The 24,571-nt window shown below is 52.9% G+C and overlaps 1 protein-coding gene across 3 annotated transcripts; it reads left to right on the forward strand.

The window, feature by feature from the left end:
- The first annotated feature begins 6,248 nt into the window (after positions 1–6,248).
- Positions 6,249–24,558, forward strand: IFT27 (intraflagellar transport 27). Of its 3 annotated transcripts, none has more exons than XM_057316171.1 (9): positions 6,249–6,333; positions 6,711–6,810; positions 13,135–13,214; positions 13,592–13,651; positions 14,724–14,783; positions 16,420–16,524; positions 16,731–16,848; positions 17,795–17,904; positions 24,316–24,558. In XM_057316171.1, exons 2-9 carry the CDS (start codon positions 6,777–6,779, stop codon positions 24,412–24,414), a joined length of 666 nt encoding a protein of 221 aa, XP_057172154.1. In that variant the 5' UTR covers positions 6,249–6,333; positions 6,711–6,776; the 3' UTR covers positions 24,415–24,558. The 3 variants fall into 3 exon arrangements, with proteins under 3 accessions (XP_057172154.1, XP_057172156.1, XP_057172155.1); XM_057316173.1 differs by having other exon boundaries at positions 6,261–6,363; XM_057316172.1 differs by lacking the exons at positions 6,249–6,333; positions 16,420–16,524 and having other exon boundaries at positions 6,378–6,810.
- Positions 24,559–24,571: the final 13 nt, after the last annotated feature.

The following is a 24,571-nucleotide window of genomic DNA, read 5'->3' on the forward strand; positions in this document are numbered from 1 at the left end:
GTACAGGACACAGGGCGTAAGTAATGTTTGAGCTGAGAAAAGCTCAGTGGGGGCAAACTAGGATAGGAGGGGACAGCAGGGGCAAAGGCCCTGGGGCAGGAGAGGCAGGTCAAGTTTGAGGATGGATTAAGCCAGCCGGCCCCAGACACAGAAAGGGAGCTAGGCGAAGACCTGCTCACCTAGGCTTAACAGGTCTTTGGGGAAAGCAGTAGGAAGTCTTTGAGGGGGTTGCAGTAGAAATATGACAAGATTTAGAAAGACCACTCTCAGCACAAGCATAAAAAAAAAAAAAAAAGAATGACGGGCATTTTGGGTGCTGACGTGGCATATTGTTAGAAACAGCAAAGTGCAGGAGAGTGTGTGTGTGACAGCTTCTCTTCACAGGGGAAGGAGGAGGGGAAGGATGAAAATGTTCACGTGAATTTGCTGCCAGGTACATAAAATACCTGAAAGATGCAGAGAAACTGTTCAGAGTGGTGGCCCCTGGGGCTGGGAACTGCGGGCCTGTGGTCACAGCCAGGAGGCAATGTTCTCTGTACCATTCTCTTCCACTTTTACATTTTATTTATTTATTCATTTATTTATTTTATTATTTTTTAAAGATTTTATTTATTTATTTGAAAGAAAGAGACAGCCAGCGAGAGAGGGAACACAAGCAGGGGGAGTGGGAGAGGAAGAAGCAGGCTCCCAGCAGAGGAGCCTGATGCGGGGCTCGATCCCAGAACGCCAGGATCACGCCCTGAGCCGAAGGCAGACGCTTAACGACTGAGCCACCCAGGCACCCCCCACCTTTTACATTTTAAACCTAGAAAAGAGACGGTCTATTCAAAATTGTTAAGATGTCCCTGGCTGCTGCGGGGGAAATGCAGTGGAAGGGGTCCAGAGTGAATTCAGGGAAACTGTAAGAGAATGAGATTCTGGAATGCTGTTTTTGTGCGGGGGAGGTGGGGAACGCAGTAAGACGGGGCCTGAGCGTGGGGTGCAGCCCCACGGGATGCCCTAGAAAAGGCACTGTGTCACTCAGACAAGTGGGCAGGATGGGCTGGAGTGAGCAGAGGGGGAAAGGCACAGGGAGCAACAGGAACCAGCTTAACTTTGCCCCTAGCAGAATTTGCCCTGGGTTCAGACGGAGCCATCTGGAAATGGACAGAGATGCTAAATGTAGAATGTTCTAGAAAAGCAGCTCTTGGCCCCCACAGATGAGCTATCACGGGCTGTGAAAGGAGGCCGCGGGTGGCTCTGGAGGGATGATTTGCTCCACTTAAATACATGCCTCGGTTAATGCATCCCTTGGCTCCCTCCAGCAACAGGCATTTTCCCAGCTGTTGCTGCCCCCTGCTGACGGAGTCAGGACATCGCAGTCTGCGAGCACTCCGGAGGCCACCGCTCAAGGCTCCGCTTTGCATTCCAGGCGCACAGAAGGTGAGTCCGTCACATTTCCTCTGCCCTTTCATCGAATGGCCACCACCAAACACCGCATCAGTGGAGGCATAAACAACCAGGCCCACGTGGACAGTGAAGAAACGAACAGCAAAGGTCATTACCACGAGAAGGCAACGCACCAGGAGGCAGAGGCGACAGGGGGCATCACAGGGGATTGTAAAACAGACGCCAAGGCTGCATTATAGATCCCCCTAAGCGGATTTATCAGCATCCCGATCGCTGTTAGGAAGGGCTGGTGTTAAGTGAGTCCTATGACTTGTCAGGCGCTGTTCTAGACCCCTTCTGTGTGTTAACCCGGCGGATTCTTGTGGCACCCACAGCAGCAGGGATGACAAAACAGAACTCAAGAAGCAAAGCAGCATTCAAACCCGAACAAGTCTGAGTCCAGGCCCTTGCACATTTCAATTTTAAAATCAATCCTCCTTACTCATCGAGTTCACACACCAGTGGGCCTCATCCATGGATGATTTGGGCCGCCTGGGGACATCTGGCCATATCTGGAGGCATTTTTGGTTGTCACAACAAGGGAGATGAGTCTAGCATCTAGTGGGTAGAGGCCAAAGATGCCGCCACACCGCCTATAATGCCGAGCATAGCCCCCCACAACAGTGGATTATCCAATCCCAAAATGCCAATGGTGCCAAGGTGAAGAAGCCCTCATCAAAATACATAAAAGTCCCCCAAATCTACTAGTCCTCTCTTTTGCATTGCCCCCTGACATGAGGGCATTAGAACAAATCTGCTTTATTGTAGAAAGGTATTCTTCTCAAGGATTCATGCTGAATAACTCTCAAGAGGTTTCCCCCACTCATTTCCCCTAAAGCCTCTTATTCACCAAATGGGGTTGTTTTGCATCCAACAGTCCTGCTAATACAACACTCTACAAGCGACGGGGGCTCTGAGGAGCGGCCCAAGCAAAGGAGAGAACCCCCTGGAGCAACGGCGGAGGGACCTGAGCCACGCAGGGGGCACGATCGGCCCGGGCACGTGCGTGGAATATCGCGGATGTCCTGGCACCAGGCCGCAGCTCAGACGCACGCTGTTTGTCAGGGCTGTCGGGAAGCATTCAACCCTGGGATGATGGAACAGTCCCTGGGAGCAACTTGTCAGCAGCTGCCTCACCCAAAGCCCTTGCTTCCAAATCAGCCCAAACAGCCCAGTCCCTGGCTTTGGGGAGCAGCGCTATTTAACCCCTCCAATGCCACGGAACCTATGGATCTGTAGGCTCTGGAGGTTCCACCAATCTGGAGCTGGCATACGAGAGGGTGGGAAGCAGCAGAGGACCCAGGCCTCAGGCTGTCCCCATCTGAATGGCCATGGCCGACAAGCCTGTTGCCTGCACGAGAATTGGTTACTCAAGAATCAGTACTTGATGGGGCGCCTGGGTGGCACAGCGGTTAAGCGCCTGCCTTCAGCTCAGGGCGTGATCCTGGCGTTATGGGATCGAGCCCCACATCAGGCTCCTCTGCTATGAGCCTGCTTCTTCCTCTCCCACTCCCCCTGCTTGTGTTCCCTCTCTCACTGGCTGTCTCTATCTCTGTTGAATAAATAAATAAAATCTTTAAAAAAAAAAAAAAGAATCAGTACTTGCAGAATGAATGAATGACCAGAAAGATAAACTCTCCAAGACGCCTTCCTTCATTTAATAATATTTACCAAGGATCTTACCAGGCTGGGCACCGTTTGAGATCTTGGGAGGAGAAAAGAGACCAAGCCCCCTATTCTTGTGAAGCTTATCTCCTAGTGGAGGGAGACATACTATACAAATAAATAAGTATAGGATATAATATCAGGTAGTGGGGAGTGCTATGAAGAAAGTAAAATAAGGCAAAGAGATTGAGACCGACAGATTGGGGTTGATTCTTTAAATTGGATGCTTGGGAGGGCCTCTGCAAAGAGATGACATCTGAACAAAGATCTGAAGGTTTGAGGGAAAGAGTCATGCAGCCATGTTGAGAACAGTAAGTGCAAAGGCCCTGAGGTAGGAAGGGTCTTGGGAAATTTGAGAAACAGTAAAACAGAGAAAATGGATAAACGTGGGTCCCAGAATGACCTAAGAGCAGAGGTTCTCAAATAATAGCATGCAACAAAATCACCAAAAAGGCTTATGAAAACACACTATGGTTCCTACCCCCAGTGTTCAGTTGGCCTGGGAAAGATCATTTCCAACAAGTCCCTGTGTGGGGCTGATGTTGCTGGTCCGGGAACCACAGCAAAGAGTATTTTTTCTTCGTGCAAAAATCCTTGCCCACTCAACACTTACCACAGGCAGGCGCAGCTCATTTGAGAGTCAGGGGATTTCACACAAAATCCAGATTCCTGCCTCCTCTAGAAAACAGGCCTGCAACAACGGCCAGCCCTCCCACAGGGCCACAGTCTGACAGAGCCGCCTGGGCCTCTGTCACCCTCACTTCGTAGCCCCGGTCACCAGCCCAGGGCCTGGCCTAGGGCAGGCACTCAAGGAAAGCTTATTAAGGACACTGGGAAGACCGCACTGGGAAATGGAAAGAGACATCAGTCCCAAGAGCACGACCTGAGGTCCGTTCTGACTCCGGCTGGCATGTCGCAGGACCTTGGGCTGCCCACGGACCTCAGATTCTTGCCTGTTGAGCGGAAGTAATGACCGTTTCCATTTCTCAGAGTCGTTGCAGCCAACAAGAGAGAGGATGTGAAGTGTTCAGCGCATGCCTGGCATATGAGGCTCAATCGACAGGACCTATTACTACAAGGAACTCAATAAATTTCCCCTCTAGGATGGGAGGAAGGGTGAGAGGCAGTGGAGGCAGGACAGGCTCCTGTCGATGCCACAGGGCTTGACATTCTCCTTGTGTTCAATCCCTAGTTCCACCATTCACTAGCTTTGAGACTCTGGGCGTTAGGCTTTTCCTCATTTGGGCCTCAGTTTCCCCATCTATCAAACAGGGATGATACAAGCCTCACAGAGGTACAGTGACTATCACACATGAACATGAAGACTAAATTTCTTAAGGCTTTGCAGTGCTCAGAATGAGGCCAGCATTCAGTATGTGCTCAACACACACCAGTCTCACCACTACTGCTGCTCAGGGAGGGGTTAGACTAGAATTTCTCAAGGGCCTTCATGGCTCCAAAACTCTCTGACCTCTTTAAACCCAGGGACGGTCAGGCAGCTGTCATTAGTCATCAAGAATATATAGAAGGCCCCTGGTAAGCAGGGTAGAATTCACTATACACAGAAAAATCCAAAATGCTCTTACAGTCGTGCTGACCCAAATCACAGAGTGGCAACAACGACAGGGAGAGTAGAAGTGGTGCAGAGGACAACAGCCTGTGAGGGGGGCGCCGTTACCCCCCCCCCCCCCAGTTGTATCTCAGTGTCTCAGCTCCATGCAGCTGCCTCCGGAGGGTGACTCACTCAAGGGTTCCTCTAAGGGATTAACGGGGTGACGATGAACAGGACAGCCTGGAGGGGTAAGCAGGAAGACCAGGCAGAGGCATTCTGACTCACCGAGGCCTGAGGTGCCTGAGACAGCTGTGCACGATGTCTTCAAAAAAAGGAAAGCAGGTAAAAGGAAGGAAGGAGAGACACAGAGGCCTCAACAATAATACCAGGATTGATTCCTAAGGAAAGAAAATTCCAGGCACCTTGCATTGTTTTAGTCCAGATTGGGGACTGAAAACTCCATAGCAATTTGATGAGAGTGCGCGTGTTCACTGCCCCGCACGTGGCTGGCGGCCACACTAAGTCACAGAGCAGCCGAGAGAAGTGCCTGGTGACAGAGCGGTTGGCGATGGGAATCCCGGGCACAGGCACCTTCGGCCAGCGGCCGCCTTTTCCTCTCAGCGCCAGCCACCCCAGGGGGGCCAGCAGGAATGACCGCGGGGGCGCATCTGGCCATGATGTCATCACCGTGATGGTGATGAGCCAAATCTGTCCAGATAAATTTCTTCTCTTTCATCCATGCGACAATCACGGTCGAGCACCTACTGTGCCCCGGGGCCCCTACGTCCTTCCCCTCTTCTACTCCTCAGGACAACCCCAGAGGCGGATTCTGGGGGCCCATCTTCAAAGATGAGCGAAGAGGTTCGGGGTGAGGGAAGTCGGCAGTGATTTCAGCCTGGTTTCTTGACCGCCCAGCAAGAGGGGCCTCCCCGGGAAGTCTGCGGAGGTGGGTGCAGCCTCCCTGAGCAACGCGCAAGGCGAGGGAGGCCCGCTTTCATTCAGTAGGGGGGGTCACACGTTCTCCATTGTACAGGCGAGGAAGTGGGCTCAGCGGAAAGTAGGACTTCACATCCCCAAGAGCAACGCTCGCCAAGTTTACTTGCTCTCTCCCTCTTGTTCACAGACATTACTATACACACGTTCAAATTTCAGATTTTACAGCGCAGAATATCGTTGGGCTTTTAAAAATCGGACTTCCCTGCGGGATGTGGGGCAAGAACCGGATTTCTTGATGCATCACACAGCCTTGCTCGCAGGTACCCGTGAACTGGAGCGACAAGAACCTCTATGAAGTCTAACCTGCTCACAGCTCCGCTTGGGCAGCTGCGGCCTCGTTACTGCGCAGGCGCCGCTGCAAACTCCCGCGCGCCCGACCTGCCCCTCGTGGACGAACTCACTTCCGGAAGGGCGGGGGGAAGCGGCGATTCCCCCTTCCTCCTGCAGATGGTCCAAGCCAACCTCTGGCCAATCAGAAAGCTTCTTTTATCACCGCTTCTGGCTACGGAATTTGGCGCTCTATTTCCGCTAACTTTCCGGCGGCGCAGGGCGGGAGTGGTAATGATTGACATCTCCTGTAACCATTCGTCAAGCGGGATGAGCTTGAGGAGCAAATACCACTAAGAATTGTCCGTCAGGGGAGGGCTGCTAGCCCCGTCCCCTCCTCCCACTGGCCTCCGAGACCCTTCGGGGTGGGAGCTTTTGTTGGCAGCCAATCGTGGGTCAGCGAGGAGGAGGAGGAGGCGGGGCAGGCGGGCGGTGGGTGAGCGGGAGCGCCTCTGGCTCTGTGTTTGGGTTGGGGTTGCAGGCTGCAGGTTGCATTTGCTGGTCCCCACTGCCGGGGCTGGGCTGGGAACGGGAGCCGCGTCGCGCCTCTCGCACCTCCGAGGCCGCCTTCTGAGGCATTGAGCTGAGCCCCATCTGGCGCTCCTCCGCGCCCCTGCTCCAACCCTAGCGCCCGATAGCCGCCCCCAGCCCAGCCCAGCCCAGAGGTCCGGGCCCTGTTGTCCCTGTCCACACCGCGGCCACAGGCCCCTTGAGCATCTCCCTTCCCCACCTCCCTTCCCAGGCAGGGCACCCAACGCCTCTAGCAGCCGCTCTTCCCCAGTCTGGTCCGCGGAGGTGGTTGGTTACCATGGTGAAGCTGGCGGCCAAATGCATCCTGGCAGGTGAGTTTGAAATTTACAGTCTCCGGAGTCCAGAGACTTCGTAAGTTATTGAGAGCTTTTGTTCACCTAAATTGCCTACCCTCTTTCTCTGTTTTTCTCTTCCAAAAGCGAGTTAATGTAATTACTAATAGAGTAAATTCCATTAGGTGGAGAGAATTATCTTCCAGAGCACAATCTGTAGCTCCAGCTATTTTCCCCACTCTGTCACACTCTGAGACCACCTTCGCCAGTTCTTGAGCTGTGTTCAGGAGGAGTAGACGGTAAAAAAAAAAAAAAAAAAAAATCAGGCTAAACACACCTTATGTGTTTAAGTGTTTCATCTAAACCATGTGCTGTATCCCACAAGTAAAGACTTGTGGGATTTTTTTTCCCTGACCCCACCCATTCTGATAACAGGGATTGGAGAGAGTAATACACAGTTGACCAGAGTTTGCAACAGGCCCTTGCGTGTTGTGTTTAAGAGCCAGACTTTCTGTGCCGCCTCACACTCAGGAGGACATGAATGTTGAATCCCCCAAAGGCAGGAATCTTCGTTTTGTTGACTCCTATGTCTCAAGCATCCTGAACATTATCTGGAACCCAAGAGATACTCAATAACTATGTGTGGAATGAATGACAACGTGGCGTCCACATTTGTGGTGTTCCCTTTGTGTGTCTGCTCATTTAGGAAAATATTTGCCTGGATTTTGACCTGGGGCCCCTGAACACAGATGTACTTTACTGAGCCTTAAGTGCCTGCCAGGCACGGGTACTTCACTCAGTCCCCTCACCGTAGCACACTGGGGTAAGTGCTGTATTACTCTGCTCTTACTGAGGCACTGAGAGGTCAGGGCTCTTGCCCAAGGTCACCCCACCCCCACCCCCAGCGAAGGAAAGTCATAGGCAGGATTCCAGTCCCCAGACCTGCCCAACACCAAAACTCTTCACTTGTGTTACCGTCGAACCCCACGATCTCTCCAGAGTTCCCTGCCCAGCTCAGGAAAGAAATGGTAAGAAGCTATATAGAGGAAAAGAGATGCCGTTTTGGACTCCTCTCTTCCAGACTGACATTGATGGTATTTTTAATGGCTTTTCTAATTTGCAAATAAAAGAGTCACCCAGAAAGATGACTGACAATAGTAACTCAGATCATACCGGAGCAAAAAAATAATGGTTCCCGAGAGAGGTCTCTAGTTTCCAGACCACCAGGGGAGGCAGTGTTGTGTAACAAAAGTAATTCTGGCTGTTTCTCTGATTGGCTGTGTCATCTTGGACACAGACTTCTCTGAGCCTCAGTTTCCTTGCAGATGAGGTGAGAACGTTTTTATTTTCTGAAGATGTACATTTTTTTTATGTGGGCTTCTCTAACTGCTCTATCTCTTATTTCTTTTTTAATTCAACTCCCATCATGGGACTTACTGACCACCTTCTATGTGCCGACACTGTACAAGAACCCTAAACACAGGTATCTCAGTGAATCCTCACAAGAACTCTGTGGGACCGGTATTACTGTCATCCTCATTTACAGATGGGGCACCTTAGGCCCAGAGAGGTTAAGACGCTTGCCCTGGATCACACAGCTGGCTGCAGCAGAGCTGGCATCCAGACCCAGATGATCTGAGTTCCAGGGCTTTGTTTTTAGCCCTCAGCTCTACTGTTCTCAAGCCTCAAGTCTAGACTCTTTGCCCTCTTTACACCCACTCTCTCAGGCACTGTTTCACCTGATTTCAGCTACTGCCTGAGTAAGTGATTTTTGAAATCCGGTCTAGTCCTCGACTACAGCCTCCTTTCAGGGCCTTGAGGGCATTTCCTCTTAGAAGTTTCCAGAAACCAAAAAGAGCTCAGTATAATGAATCGGGTCTCACCACCACCACCCACCAAATTCTCGTTTTCCACACCGCATACACCCCCCTCACTGGTTTTATTTTTTCTTTCTCTTCCCAGGCCTGCTATTTAAATTGAGTTTATCTGTCCTTGTTTCTCTCTTATAACTGGTCACTGAGGGACCTGATATTCAATTCAAGTGCTCATTCATTCAATAGATATTTACTGAGCACCTGCTATGTGTGAGTGACCATGCAAGGTACAGTGGGAATACAGGGATGAACCAGGCCAGCCCCCACACTCGTGGCAGTGCTGAGACGTGCAGAATAATTTATAACCCAACAAACACGAATCGAATGCCCTTTGCGTGCCAGATACTGGAGAACTACCTCGAGGCATAGCTACCAGTTGTTCTCGCTCAGACGAGGAGGGACTACACTCTTGGCATTTATCTGTTTTATTTCCTTAACAATCACTTAAATATAACTTCAGAAATATCAGGTGCTGCACATATTAGCTCATTAAATCCTCCTAACAATTCTACGAGATAGGTGCTATTATTCCCATTTTGCAGAAGCGGCAGCTGAGGCCCAGAGGGAGACTGAGGACCCAAGGTCACATAGCTAGTAAGTGGGGAGCTGGGGTGTGTGCCCTAAATACTATGTACTGCCCCCTGATGGCAGTTGGGATGATAATAGTGCCTTGCCAGAAGGTGGCTCTGACATCAAGGCTCATGCTACCAGCGGTGAGCCTCACAGGTAAAGGCAAGAGGGAGGGACGGCCTTCAGAGGCTGTGGCAGAAGGACCCACGGAGCCTCGCCAGGCAGAGCCTTTGGACTTGAGCGGGGAGACCTGGAAGGAAGTTGCCCTTGAGGGATTCTCAGAGATCAAGAGAGTAGGAGTGTAGGGCCAGATTCGACATAAGGGACTAATAGTTGGAGAGCGAATTGGAGGTGGATTCGGGGTTGACAGTAGAGAGGGGTACACAGTAGAAGGAATCTTCTTCATGAGAGCGTGACAGGATCAAACACTATCTCGGAAAGGTCCATCTATAAGTCCCGACAGGGTGGGTAGAACAAAGAAAAATGAAAAGCACAGAGGGACAGGTGGGGAGCCCTTCAGGCAAGACCCGGCGAAGAAAACAGAAAATGCATTAGGCATTTTATTATACGGAATTGGTTCAACGGGGGTTGGAGAAATGGAAAAGCAAGAAGAAAACATTGAGATGACACAGTGGTAGATAGAGGTTGGGTTGTCAGAGGCCTGAGGAAGAGCCCCACAGAGCTGGGATCCAGATTCCCGAGGAGGGGGCACAGCTCTGCTGGGATGGGACCTCAAGAATTCAGTGACCCACCACGCGATGCTACGGATCGCTAGGTCCCATTCCCCACTGGTAGGGAGCTGGACCCCGTGTTCAGGCAAGACATGACCAGATCCATTCTGGACCATCCTAAGGGTCTGGGTTTTGAGGCCACTCTTGTTACCAGTGCTACAGAATCGGGGTCCAGGCAAAAAAGCAGAAGCTACATTAGGCACCGCACCGGTGAGATTCCATGCGGATGTCCGCCAGACAGGTACTGGAGGCCTGGAAGGACGAAGGGACATCAGAAGCTTAGGAGGGCCCTGGGGAGTCAAGATGCAGATCTCTGAGAAGGGGGCACTGCCCCCCAATGCTGGCATCTCTGAGGGGGAGTAATAAGGCTGGTCTGGGAGTACAAAAAACCCCAAACAAACTGGAGAGAAGTTACTACCTACTGCTGGGTTGAAGGCCATTGCCAGGGTACTGCTAAGAGACACAGCGGGCAGGTGGGAAAGGGGAAAGCCCATCCCCTCTCCCAGCCGCCAGTCTTTCTCTAGAACTCGCAGTGGCAGAGCCGGACAGGAAGCCCCTGGCAAAGGGGATGCATGTTTGCAGAGTCCTTGCTCCTGCATCGCAAGGCAGCGTCAGCAGTGTCAGCAATGACAACAAAGGCCACGCAGGCTTGAGACCCAGCAAAGGACATCAGGGGCGAGGAGAGAGCGAAGGGCATGGGAGGAGGCGGGGAGACGTGGTCAGAGGTGACTGGGTACAGCTGGGAGGCAGGGGCCAATGGTGATGTGAACAGAACCAGTGAGATGGATGAGCAAGACCACTTGGGACCTGGGGGTGCGACACAAGCCTGGCTGTGGACAAACAGATCGGGTGAAGGCCCAGCATTGTAGCAGAAACATCCATAGGTTGTCGGAGATACAAAGTGTGGAGAGAGATCCTGACCCGAGAGGTGACAGGGGAAAGAGAGTAAACAGGACAGAGCAACTGCGAGCAGAGGGCAGAGGACAGTCCCACAGGAGTGCCCACGTTTCAGAGGGCAGGAGGTGGGAGAACCAGACCCATGCGAGGACACCAGGGCCACGGGGAAGGAGGGGGCTGCTTTAGGCCGACTCATCCTTCAGGGACGTCAAGGAGCATGAGAACTGAGAAAAAGCCCTTGGACTTGGCGATTAGGAGATCACAGGTGACCTTGCGTCATGCCTTTGCAGGCGTCACTGTCTCTGTCCAGCAGTGCCCCTCCCCGCCGTCACCCCGGGCTCAGCCTCTCCCCAGGGAAGTGGGCCTCGCTGATGAAACTGCTCCTTCGTTTCTTTCCTCAACACTCCCTCAGACGCCTTGGTTCTCAGCTTGTGCTATTTGCCTTTGCACTTGTCATCGTGTTGCTCTGCAAATGTGTTTATCAGTTATTTCCCTTCCCTGTGCTGGATCCCTCCTCAGCCGACACACGAGGCTTTCCATAAGTGTGGGTGACTCTGACTGACAGTCGGAAGAAAGATTTATGAAATTAACTAGAACAAATAAATCTGTGGGGAATTTCACGAGCAGGAAGAGCCAATTTCCAACTGGATTCAGAAGCAAAACGAGTCAGGAGGGTGGATGCAGTCAGAGTGTAAGAAGGAATGTGATACGCTCTGTTTGTTCGGAGATGGATGGGTACCCGGCCACAGTCCAGCCCGCGGTTGCCCCTGATGGCAGGCAAGGCTGCGGTGATGCGGGCCCGTAGGAGCGGTGTCAGAAATGGGTCAGGAGTGTCCCCGAGCTCTAGGAGAGGAGTGGGGTCTGGCCGGTAGAGTAAGATGTTGGAATTCTGGGCCAGTTACCCAGCTTTCTCTGAGCCTCGGACTCTTCGTCCGCCAAATGAGATTAATGACGGCCACGATAGGGGGTGGGGGCTGGGAAGGAGGGAATCGCATGAATGATTCCCTTCCAAGTCATGGTGGTAAATAGAAAAGCAAGACTGACTAGCTCACTCAATCCTGGAGGAGTTCACAGGAAATGAAATGCCACAAGTAGTCAAGTAATTGTCTCGCAAGAGAAAATTATAGGTGGGAAAAGTCAAAACTGAGAAGTGAGCAGAGCAGCAGGCTGTGGAGAAGTCAAGTGCAGAGGCGCGTGGGAGCCGACCGTAAACATCGAAGGTGAGGCGATCACAGCGGAGGCTACAAGTCAGAGGCCCGCCCGTGCAGTGGCGGTTTCACTCAAGAGCCAGGGGTGAGAGTGCAGAAAACAGGTGTTCTGATGAGCATCTGTGCAAGACTCCTGGCCCAGAAGATCTCGCAAATGAGAACAGTGTGGAGTCCCAGGAGGCCGAGCAGAGCCATGGGGGGGGGGGGGCGGCGGTGCACAGAGAGGGATTAGGGTGGACAGGGAGAGCCTGCAGCACCCTGGGGGGCAGGGGGAGGACCTCCAGATTAAATCGCTCCCGACAGTCGGGAAAGGTCCCGATCTCAGACTGAAACTATGCCGTAAACCTTTAGTTTGGAGACAGCAGTTTATGGGGCTGTGGACTCCTGAAGGAAGGCCGGGGGATAAACCTCAGTAGGTATAAGGCGAGCCTGGAGGACACGGCAGCCGTGGCGGACAGACGTGGAGAGGCCCCTGGGAAGACGGATCTGCCGTGGTCTCGGGCACAGGGAGGCGGGCGTGGAAACAATCACTTGGAAATGGATTTCAGGTTGATGAATTTAGCACCTGGTCTCTTGCTTCCTGTAAATACAGAAACCCCCCCCCCAACTTCCACCCCCCTGTCGTAACAGAAGCGTGCAGGGCCCCAAGTATGGAAGTTCTAAACTCGAATTGGTTCCTTTAGGTAGGTGAGACCCATAAGACTGAGCCGGGTCATACCCGTTTACCTTCAAGACTTCAAAGTAAATTCAAGTTTGAAAGTGAGAGTTTTTCCCCAGGGGTGTGCTCAGTGGCAGATGTGAGTTCTGTTTCTAGTGCTCGAAAGCCCCCCTTAAGCTCTGTTACCTTCTGGGTCAGTTCTTTTGGATGAAAGGATTACCCTTGAAGAAACGCGACTGGGCTTTGAAGATTGCTCTCCTGGACCCGTGGCCCCGTCAGCCACCTCGTAAGTCCCCAGGAGAATCAAGTACATTTTCTCTGAAAAGCCATTGAAGTTTCTGGTTTCTAACTAGCGTTCTGGAGTGGGAGATTCTCCAGTCAGATCAGGATGGCAATGATGATTTTCTTCTCCTCTGACCTCACAGGAGACCCAGCAGTGGGCAAGACCGCCCTGGCACAGATGTTCCGCAGCGACGGGGCCCATTTCCAGAAGAACTACACCCTGGTGAGATGTGGGAGTTGTGGGCTGGCCGAGGCTTAAAGAGAAGCGGTCGTCCCCTAACCCCGAGGGAGTGACTTTTCGGAATTCCTTAAGAAGCCCTAAGAAGTCCGATGAGAAGCTGTTTGAATGGCCATGTGGAGGGCATTTTTCCATAAGCCGCAGGGCATTAGGCTGTCTGTGCAACAGACTGGGCGGTCGGCTTGGTCCCCATGGTCCGCCCCTCGTGGGCAGGGAGTTGCACGAGGCCCGTCGGTCCTGCCTGACTTCTGCACCAAGTCCGGAACACTGCCCCATGCCTCCTGGGCGTTGGATGTTCATCGTGTCCTGTAACGAGCCTCTCGGGACCTTCTGACACGCATATTCTCGGTTTTCCTCCGCAGACGACAGGGGTAGACTTGGTGGTGAAGACAGTGCCGGTTCCGGACACAGGGGACAGTGTGGTAAGTGGTGCCCTTGACCCAAGAGAGCTCAGTGCTCCTCCCGCTGAGCCCAGAGTCTCCGTGACCAGTGTCATCCTCCCTAAGAGGGATGGGGTACAAGGACTTGGCCTAGGCTTGTCTGAGCACTTGGGAAGAGTCACTGACCCAGGCTGAAGAAGAGGGAGTAGGAAGACAGGGATATGGGCCCCGTCCTCCCAAAACTGGTGTAGTATCAGGGTTCTTAACCCGGGTCCCTTTTTTGCAATCCGTAACTCTGGAAATTGAATTGCAAGGCATTATGTTTGTAGTACTGTCCTGGAGAGAAGGTTGAAGAATCACCACTTTCTTAAGGAGGTCCATGAGAAAACACAACTTTGAGCACCCCCTGACGCACGGAGAAGGGGTAAAATGAGCGCAGATGATCGGCGTGCGACGCAGATTACAGGACTGACCTTCAGACAGCGTGTGCCGGGGTCAGGAGCCAGCCAGGGGGCACCCAGTGCCCGGGGGAGACTTCCCAGAGCAGAGCCTCGGGGAGGGGCCCTCGCATGGGCTGGCCCCGACGCTGGGTCGAGGGGCAGGAAGGGTCACCCTGGGCCCTCTGTCCAAATCCCACCTCCGCCGTCGGGGAAGGATGGCAGGCTGTCCTACTTTAAACGCCTTCTCCAGGCCTACTCAGTGACCTGCTTTGAAAAGAATTGTTTTAAGATTTGAAAATCAATTTGGTTAACAAAGTGCAGAATGACCTTTTGGAAACCAGAGCACTTGTCAGCCTGTTTAGCATTCTGTTCTGCCAGGTGGGAAGTCAGCTTGTTCCTGGTATTTTTGCACTCGGGGTTAGGAGAGGTGAGCGCCGCACACAAAGTGCTAGTTGGTGTGGGAAACCGTTGCGCTGCCTGTCTCGGGCTCTCAAGATCGTTCCTGTCCCCCATCATCTTCCTCGAGCCCCCGGGGAAGAGAGAGAGGCTCTGCGGAAATGGGTGTATCTCACCACTAAGACAGGTCTGCAGGGAGCCGAGTGTCACCTCGGGGATTCGTGGCCAGCGATTTCCCTGCGTGGAGACTTTCTCGGGACGTGCCTTTCTGGTTCTAGGAACTCTTCATTTTTGACTCCGCCGGCAAGGAGCTGTTTTCTGAAATGCTGGATAAATTGGCAAGTAACGTGCGATCTTTTTCCTAACCACCACCTTCCACCAAAACATTTCCCCCTTCGATGCTCTCCCAGAAGTGTCACTGCAGTCTGGCTGCCAAGAGAAGCTATCATGGCAGAATTCGTGCAGGAGCAGTCCTCCCAGCCTCGGGACTCACGGCCCCTTGGCCAGGAGGACTGGCTCATGCACGTGATTCCCCCTCCCCCTAGCTCTGACTCAGTCCCCGCAGTGCTCTGGGCCCCCCTTATTTCGCCAGCTCCCTCCCATGGTGCGCAGTCAGCACTCCCCAACCTCCTAGGACGGAAGCAAACATTCCCTTCCCCTCTAGGGGGCACCCTGGAGGCCCCGTAGGAAGGCTCGCCTTCCCCTCTCACCCCCTGGACCTCGCGGCAGGGGTGGGGGGGGGTTGCTCTGGGACCTGCACCTGCTGCCACCAGGGGCTTCTCTGGCCCACCCAGCCTTCCTCACAGGATCTAGCTCGCTGTGCCTTCCAAGGTAACAGTTCCGCTAATCTGGGCCAGTGAGCTAATTAGAAGGTTTGAGCTCTCCAGAGCCCTCCCCTGCCTTTCCAAGAACGGCTACATTTTAATAGAAACTGTTTTCTGCCCCTTTTTTGTTGTCTAAGAGAAATAGATCTAATGACAGTCATTCCTCATGGGCTTGGCTTCCCACATCCGTCTGTGATGCTTACAATGCGCCTGCTGTGTGCACGGCCTCTCACTGGGGCAGAAGCGAGGACGTGTCTGGGCAAGTCAGAGCAGTACCGGTCAGCTCACACCCTGCCTCCAGCCAGCCTGACGCTGGGCTCCTGCCCTGGCTCCGGCTTGATCCCCGGCTTCTCCTGGGTCCCCTAACGAAGGCCTAGAGGAAGGGGGTGTCCCCTGCATGCACAAAGGGGAGGTCACTGTGGCTCTAGCAAGAGTTCTTGAGTTAGTCTGCAGAGTGAATGTGGGGGGGCGGGGGGGGCTGTTCATCAGTTCGATCGAAGCAGCAGCATAGCCTTGGGGTACAGGGAGCCCTCCAGAGCCAATCCTGGACTGGCCTTCCAAGGACAACTGGAGGAAAAAGGATTCCTCCCCACACCCTGGGAGGTTACTGACACATCAGAAATAAACCAGGCTGTGATTGTGCAGGACGGGGGGGTCCCCAGAGACTGGGGCATGGCAAGAGCCTCGTGCACTGGGACAAGCATCCAGCCTGAGCAGGGCTGTCCTGTGGCCTTGTGCCAAGCAGCAGGACGTCCTGGGACTCTAAGCAGCCCCCGAAGGCCACAGGCCCCGAGAGCGTAGCCCTCCTTCTTAATCGGGACAGCGAGCCCTGTCCAGTTGTCGGTCTGGTCTGGATTAGGGCTGATACACTGCAGGAGACACAGAAAGTGCTCTTTGCATTTTGAAAAGCCAGCCTTGATTAAGAAGATGCCAGCAAACAAGCTTCCAGGGGCTGGCTAATGGAAGAGAGGGTGCTCTTTTAGGCCTGCAAAGCAGCAAAACGTAATAACTGGCGTTAAGAGTGAGCCCTTGAGAGGAATGCAACAGAGAATGAATGAATGAAACCAGAGCCAGGCAAGAGCATTTCTGGGTAGAAAAAAGCCTCAGTCCTATCCCAGTCCTTAAAGCATGTCTGATCTGGGCAAGTCAGGTACCGTCTCCGAGCTCAGTAGGGATATTGGGAACCAACCCTGCAAAGTTGGAAGGTTTCTCAACCGCGCACAGAACGCTGCCCAGCCAGCAGCCTGGCGCAGAGGTGAGCCCCTGCCCTCGCCGCCAGCCCAGCCCTCCTGTTGGTTCCTGTGGGTGAATCGTTTCCTCCTGTGGGTGGGCTCAGGGTTCGGACCCCCATCCCCATTACAGTTCTTCATCTCCCCCCACCCGCCGTCGCTTCCCTCGGGAGGCCAGCCTAGAAATCGCTTGCGCTGTTACTGACGTGCTCGTCCTGCCCCTCTGGCACAGTGGGAGAGCCCCAACGTCTTGTGTCTCGTCTATGACGTGACCAACGAGCAGTCCTTCGCCAACTGCAGCAAGTGGCTGGAGAAGGCTCGGTCACAGATTCCAGGCACCTCCCTCCCAGGTAGGAGCTGCCGTCTGTGGGACTTCCGGCGGCATCTGTCCCTCGAGTGCACGCGCGCAAGGTCATTGCAGAGGTGGCTACCGATATAAAAGAGGGGTGGGTGCCCCCGGCTTAGAGTATGGCGGCCTGCATTGTACAGTGACTGCCTCGTAGCAGCCACGGAAACCTCAGTGAGTTACCACACACAGCTCTGGGAGTCTGTAAAATGGGCATGATGACTCCCGCGGTCCCCCTTCCCCCTGCAGGGTCGTGGAGAGGAGACTCGAGAATAATATGGGGGCGGCGCTGTGGTATGAATGAGGGTTTATTTCTGAAAGCTAGCCCCAGGGATGGATTCCTCATTTTCTCCTGTATGTGGGGCACAAGTAAACATTCAAGTCCTATTGTCACTTCTGAATGCTTTAAATCAGTTTATTTTTCATCCCTATGTGAGATCAACAAATTCCCCTCATTAGAGACCAGGGAAAGCGATCTCCAGAGACGGGCTCAGAAATTAGCTGCAGCTGATGCAGCTGGGAACGGCTCTAAATTACCTCTGAGTCCCTGACTCTGAGCCCAGTCCTTAGATTAGTATTAATGACCATTTTTAACGTTTGCTCCATGTGCTAGGAATTATCGCAAACGCTCACATAAATTTGGCCCTCGCCTTGCAGCCTGAAGGTGACAGGGCAGACAGATCCGCGTGGAGTCTGCAAAAAGGGCCGAGCAAAAGCCGTGTGTGAAAAGCAAAGCCCTCCAGCTCTCCTGCGGCCTAGGGGAGAGGAAGCCCTAGAGCCTCGCTTCCCCCCCCACCCTGCCATGGTCAGCACCTAGAGTCGGGCAGCCTTTCCCCGACAGTGTTTTGAACCCCTCAAAATTAGTGTGCTTGCCCATTTCCTTGTCCAGCGGTCCTCCCGGGCTGCCACAGTTAAATGCAACGCTCTGGTTCTTTCTTTCTTTCGAGTAGGTGTGTTAGTGGGGAACAAGACAGACCTGGCCGGCAGACGAGCGGTGGATTCGGCTCAGGCCCGGGAGTGGGCCCTGGGCCAAGGCCTGGAATGTTTTGAAACATCCGTGGTAAGTAGCTGCACTCACTCCAGAGCCAAGTCTGGAGTGGGCCTCTGCTGGAAGTGGTCTTTCACGTGACCTCACAGGCATCGGGTTCTTCTCCCACCATATGCAGAGTCTCATTTGGAACCGATGTGTACATTTCTTAGTCCAAGACGCTTCTCGATAGAGCAGAGTCACTCGTGCCCTTACAGAAAAGCAGATCAGCCAGCCAGCCCCGACATAGTTGTATCTCAGTTAATGACGAATACAAGTGCATGGGGTTCGATGATAGTGACCCTTGGCATTTGCGTGAGATAGCGTGGGTCACGTGCCATTGGAGCATTATCTCACGGGTCCTCACAGGCAGTACCGTGACCCTGGGCGCTGGTTCCGTAATCCCCATTTCCGTGTTGAGAAGGCGAAGTGACTTGCCCAGGGTCACATGACTACTGAAGAGTCGAGCCGGGAGTATGATCCCTGGCTCCCTGTCCCACCTTGCCGCAGCCCCAGGGTGACGCCAGGCCACGAAGTACCCTCCTTACAGAGTCAGCAGGAGCCCTTGTGAAAGGGGACAGCCAGCAGGACTTGCTACTGGCACCTTCAGCGCACTGTCTCATAATTCTGGCTGTCCAGCACTGGGGAACCCTCCTTCCTCTGTTCGAGAACTTTTCGGTCCCAGCCTCCCTGCAGCCAGGGTGCACCAATCGGACATGCTCCTTTCAGACTTTCCAGAAGGGAGTAAAGTGACAACTCGCCCCCTGCAGGAGCGACACAGAAGCATTGATTTCAGCCAGCAGGGGCCAAGGTGCTGGCAGCAGTGCCCCTCCGCGGGGTTGGTGGGGAGACTTGCCAAGCCCCGCACGGCCAGAAACACCCATGGTTGTCACTTGGACCTCACTCCTGGCCTCTTGGCCCCCCGGGCCTGATTCTTTGGCTGTCCGAAAGAGTCAGTGGGCTAGTTAAGAAAGAGCCTGGAGGCGGTTTTCCACTCAAGCTGCAGACACTTCTGTTGTCGCATTTACAAAACCTGGCAAATGTTGCTGTTCAGTTGCTGTGTGGATGTGAACTTTTTAAATCCCCCAGAGTGGCGTGCTTTCTTGGGAAAGTGTAGCAGGTAGAGGCCAACGCTCTGACTGCAGAACTAGCTCTGGAACCCTTAGCGAGTTCGTCAGCCTGCTGGTGCCTCAGTCTCCTCACCTGTAAAATGGGAATAAGGAAATCTATTCCTCATTGAGTGATAAATGTGAGAATTCGGTGAGATGGTGAATAGGAGAACATCAGCACCAAGTCTGGTGCATAGTGAACACTCAGTAAATGTTTGCTTTTGAAGTAGGACCATCCCCCCACCAATCTTCTTTATACCATTGTTACTTTAAAAGTTTTGTATTCCTAGATTCTACAAAGATAGATGTCCCTCTTGCCTGTGGCCCGATGATCACAGGTGCTAAACTAATGAAGTTCACACTAGCAAGCTTTTACGGGATAGACGGCTTCTCGTCTTGTACGCAGTGCGCCTCTGAGCCAACCGTACACTGGGCTACCCACATCAAGCCACATTTTCCTACTCCCTCTGCCTCCATTCACATTTGTGAAACTGCCTCCCCAGCCCAGTATCCTGTAGTCCCCAGAACTCTTGATGGAGCTCAGAAATTACCGCCCACCCCCAACACATTAGTCATCACAGGCCACTGGAATGCGCGCTTCAACAGCGTGGGTGTTTGTTGCTACGCCGTCAAAACGGGTGGTGTAAATTATGCCGGAGGAGGCTCAGTTAAGCACTTGGTATTAACTGTGTAAGTTAACTAGTCCCCTCACAGGCAGTACCGTGACCCTGGGCGCTGGTTCCCCCGAGTTGATGCTAACAGAAGCACCACTGGCAGCTCGGTTAAGAAAGCTGTAATTAAAAAGGAAATAGAACCTGACGCTGCCTGAGACATGGCCAAGCCTTGACACCTAGCGCCCGGCTCCGCCTTCCAGACTGCACGCGGCGGCCACCGTCCCGCAGACCAGGAGGGACCTACGTGGTCGTCTGACCTTCTCTCTTGGCTTTTCACTGCATCTCCTGAACTTAACTCGTCTTCAGACTGGCCCTTGGTACCCTTCGATGCACCTTCACCGTGTCCGCCTACCACCCCTGGCAGCCACCAGTCTGCTTTGTGTTTCTATGACTTCGAGTGTTTTTAGACTCCACGTGTAAGTGAGAAGATGCGGTATTTGTCTTTCTCTGGCTGCCTTGTTTCCCCGAGCGTAACGCCGTCAAGGGTCATCCACGTCGTCACAAAGAGCAGGACGCCCTCCTTTTCGTGGCTGAATCCTATTCCATTATGTCCATATGCATACCACAGTTTCTTTAATTCATCCGTCGATGGACACTTGGGTTGTTTCTATGTCTTGGCTGTTGCGAATAATGCTGCAGTGAACATGGGGGTGCGGGTGTCTCTTCAAGGTAGCGATTTCATTTCCTTTGGGTATTTATCCAGATGTGGAATTGCTAGATGATATCGTAGCTCTATTTTTAACACTTTGAGGCACCTCTAGACGGTTTTCCACAATGGCTGCACCAGCTTGCATTCGACGGTACACAAAGATTCCTTTTTCTCCACGTCCTCCCGACACTTGGTATCTCTTATCTTTGGGGTAATGGACGTCCTAACAGGTGTGAGGTGGTATCTCACTGTGGTTTTGATTTGCATTTCCCTGCTGATGAGTGGTGTCGGGCACCTTTTCACTGGCCTGGTGGTCACCTGAATATCCTTTTTGGAAAAATGTCCATTTGCTCCTCTGCCCATTTTTAAAATCAGATTATCGATGTTTTTGCTGTGGAGTTTCCCGAGTTCCTTACCTATTTTAGATATTAACCCCTTCTCAGATGTGTGGTTTGCAGATATTTTCTCCCATTCCATGGGTTGCCTTTTCATTTTGTTGATGGTTTCTTTTGCTGTGCAGAAACTTTTTAGTTTGATGTAGTCCCATGTATTGATTCTTGCTTCTGTTGCTTGTGCTTTGCTGTTATGGCCATAAAATCATTGCCAAGTTCCCTGTCCAAGAGCTTTTTCCCAGTGTTTTCTTCTAGGAGTTTTATGGTTTCAGGTCTCAAGTTCAAATCTTGACTCCATTCTGTTCATTTTTATGAATGGTGTAAAATAGGGGTCCAGTTTCGTTCTCGTGCACGGGAATATCTGGTTTTCCCAACATTATTTATTAAAGAGGTTAGCTTTTCTCCACTGAGTATTCTTAGCTCCCTTGTCAAATACTAGTTGCCCGTGTAGGCAGGGGTTTATTTCTAGGCTCTCAATTCTGTTCCATTGGTTTTTGTGTCTGTTTTTATGCCAGGACCATTCTGTTTTGATGACTATGGCTTTATAATATAGTTTGAAATCAGGATGTGTGATGCCTCCAACTGTGTTCTCAGGATTGCTTTGGCTATTTGGGTTTTTTTGTAGTTCCTCCTGGACTTAAAATTTTAAGATTTTATTTATTTTAGAGAGAGAAAGAGCATGAATGGTGGGAGGGCCAAAGGAAGAGGGAGAGAGAGAATCCCAAGCAGACTCCACACTGAGCGCAGAGCCCAATGGGGAGCCCAATGGGGGTGCTCGATCCCTGAGATCATGACCTGAGCCGAAATCAGGAGTCAGACATTTAACTGTCTGAGCCACCCAGGCGCTGCCCCCCCCCCTTAGACTTTCTAACATCTCTTGATATTTGGCATTTGCAGACCAAAAAATTAAAGATTTTTTAAAGGAAGTTTTTAAAAAGTTCATCACTATAGGACAATATTAAACACAAGCAGGTTCAAGAAGGATCTGTGGGGAGGACTCCTCTTGCAGCAGGGTGAGGGAAGGGAACTGACCTTTGTTGAGTGTCTGCTGTGTGCTAGGTATCTGTACACATTTATCTGCTGAAGCTTCTAGCAGCCTACAAGACACCCAGTGCTATCCCTGTCTTACAGCTGATGAGCAGACTCAGAAAGTTTGTGTGGCTCTCCCTGGTTGCCCAGCCTATGAGCAGCCAAACCAGGACTAGAATGCCTGTCTGAGCTTGAGAACCTTCTAGAAGGAGCTCTGGCCTCCCACAGAACCAATTTTGGGACTCTCAGGGGCAGAATTCTAGGCCAGTTGAGCACTAGTCTGAGAGCCTGTCCTAAGGATCTTTTCACACAAAGCAGATGTACTGTATAGTGTGTCAGTGAGATTATGATTAGTCATTTAACGAAAGGATTCCTGTCACCGGCAAACCCTCCTAATGCTTTCAGAAAATGGTTCAGTTTACATCTGCTACTTCGGGAATGCTCCGTGGCATATATAAAGGCTCATCTCCTCTGAATTCTTTACTTTTTATGTTGCATTCTCCCCAGATCTTGCTTTCAGGAGCTTTCAAATTCATTTGGAAATCCTCGTGTGTGTCCAATACAGGCCTCATTCTCTGTCTGCTCGTTACTTAACTCTGCTTTCAACTGGTGTAACATTCTTTTTCAGAGAGGGAGGAGGAAACGGGCAGAGGGAGAGAGAGAATCTTAAGCAGGCTTCACGCCCAGCATGCCCAGCCCTGACACAGGGCTCAGTCCCACAACACTGAGATCACGACCTGAGCGGAAATCAAGAGTCAGATGCCCAACCGACTGAGCCACCCAGGTGCTCCCGGTGTAACGTTTTACTGCGGACGCTGGCATTGCCCAGGACATTATGTTCTGTACAACCAAACGTGCCTTGACGTGACCGAGCTAGTTCTCTTCTGTCCGACGGGGCTGGTGGCGGGCAGCCGCGCACTTAGTGCAGGTGCTCGTGTCGGCTCTACGCTGTCCCCTGGTTCCTCAGCAGTGCCACTTCTGTTTCTGCTCTTGGCTAACTTGTCCCGTCCGCCTTGGGATTTCCCTTGTGACAAAGTCCAGGTAACGTTCCCTGTGAGCACTGGCTTCCGTCGTGCGTTTCTGTCTCCCCGGCTGGCAGGGTGGAAAGGCTGCTCTTCTCCCGTTGGGGAGCTCCACACGCCCCAGCTGCACCCCTGGGCTGCAGACTGCTCACCTGCAAAGCGAGGGCACTGAGCTCGATAACTTGGGAAATCCTTCCCTTTTGTTGGGGGTATATCGTTGCCTCTTGTCAAGGCTGTGCTTTTGCTAGCTGCCAAGGACTGTTTGAAGACGGGTTCTCGTGCATACATAGCTTGAGCCTCTGTCTTCAAAGTAGCGGGTTCTTTCTTCTGCCAACGTATTTCGTAAAAAAAAAAAAATACACACGTGCACACACAGTGAGAGAACAATAGCTAAGCTGAGAGGCTACCGTCTTCCTTCCCCTAGAGCTTGGCCATGCTCACCCTGTGAGGCCGATTCTTCCCGCTCTGTAGACATCTGGGGCCAGTTCTAGAACTTGTCTAATGTCTCAGAACAGGATGTCCTTTGGGCACCTTTAGTCACAAAATACTCATCTCAGTTATGAAAATGCACAGTGCTGGGTGCCTCACCACTTCCGGTCAGTGCCCCCTCCCACACCTGCTGTGGGAAGCAGGGCCAGGCCGGTGGTCCTGCCCCTGCCCCTCCCCCCAGCCTGCCACCTGCAGAAGAGGGCACTCAGGCGGCTTGGCTGGTGCCCTGGGAGCACTTCGGTGATGCCCCATCCCTGGCGCATTGGCAGAACCCTCCCACCTGCAGCTTCCCGAAGCTCATGGGTGACCCCTCATCACCCCTCCTGCAGCCTTAGTTCCTGGCCCTTGGTTCTTGTTGGGGCCCATCCCCCTCCTGGAGCCCATCCCTGCGGAGTCCCTTTAGGGCGGCTCCAGGCCGGCTCTCCTGCTCGGCCCGCCGCCGGCCCAGGGCAGTGCTGCTGCAGTCCTCTCCTGGCTTGGTCGCCAACACAGCCAGCCCCCGGGCTGACCTCGATTTTTCCCAGGCCTGGCTCCAGCACTGGCATGGGCCCTTGGGCCTTGGGCTTTCTCCCGAAGCTTCCCACTGAGCTCGAAGTGAGGGAGAGGCACTGCAGGGGTCAGTGCCACAGCTCTGCCCAACTCCAGGTGAGGGTGGGCCCATCCCATCTGGCCCTCCCTCTGGAGTGGGGCAGGCGGCGGGGGGTGGGGGGAGTCCTTGCCATCTGTTATTTTGCTTTGGCCTTTGAGGGCCCCAGTGAAAACTAAGCGAGGAGAGTCTCACTTTAGCACCCCGTCACACAGGGGGTGAACGTGGCTGAAAGTACTGGCTCTGTAGAAACATCTAGGTGCAGACCCTGCTCCACCATGAACAGGTGTGAGGCTTCGGGCAAGTTACTTAACCTGTCCGTGTCTCAGTTTCCTCCTTGTAACAAGGGCGTGCTAGGAGCCAGCCCCGCCGGCGTGGGGGCGAGAGGAGGCCAAGCATGGGGGGCACCTGATGCGAGGGGAGCGTGACTGCGCGCCAGCTCCCTGTCCTGATGAGGCTGTAACACCGCCGACTTCTTCGCCTTGTCTCTACAGAAGGAGATGGAAAACTACGAAGCCCCCTTCCACTGCCTGGCCAAGCAGTTCCACCACCTGTACCGGGAGAAAGTGGAGGTTTTCCACGCGCTAGTGTGAGGGCCCGGGGTCGGCAGCACCTCGCAACGGCGCCGCTGGGGATCCGCCAGGGACTCCGGCTCCTCGGGGAGGAGAGAAGCTGGCATTGGCTCGGCAACTTCCAATATGTCCTGACAGCTTTAAATAAAATGAGATGTAGGAGCAGCCGCTCCTTCCA

This window comes from Ursus arctos, unplaced genomic scaffold (genome assembly GCF_023065955.2).
Source record: "Ursus arctos isolate Adak ecotype North America unplaced genomic scaffold, UrsArc2.0 scaffold_21, whole genome shotgun sequence".
Lineage (NCBI taxonomy): Eukaryota > Metazoa > Chordata > Mammalia > Carnivora > Ursidae > Ursus > Ursus arctos.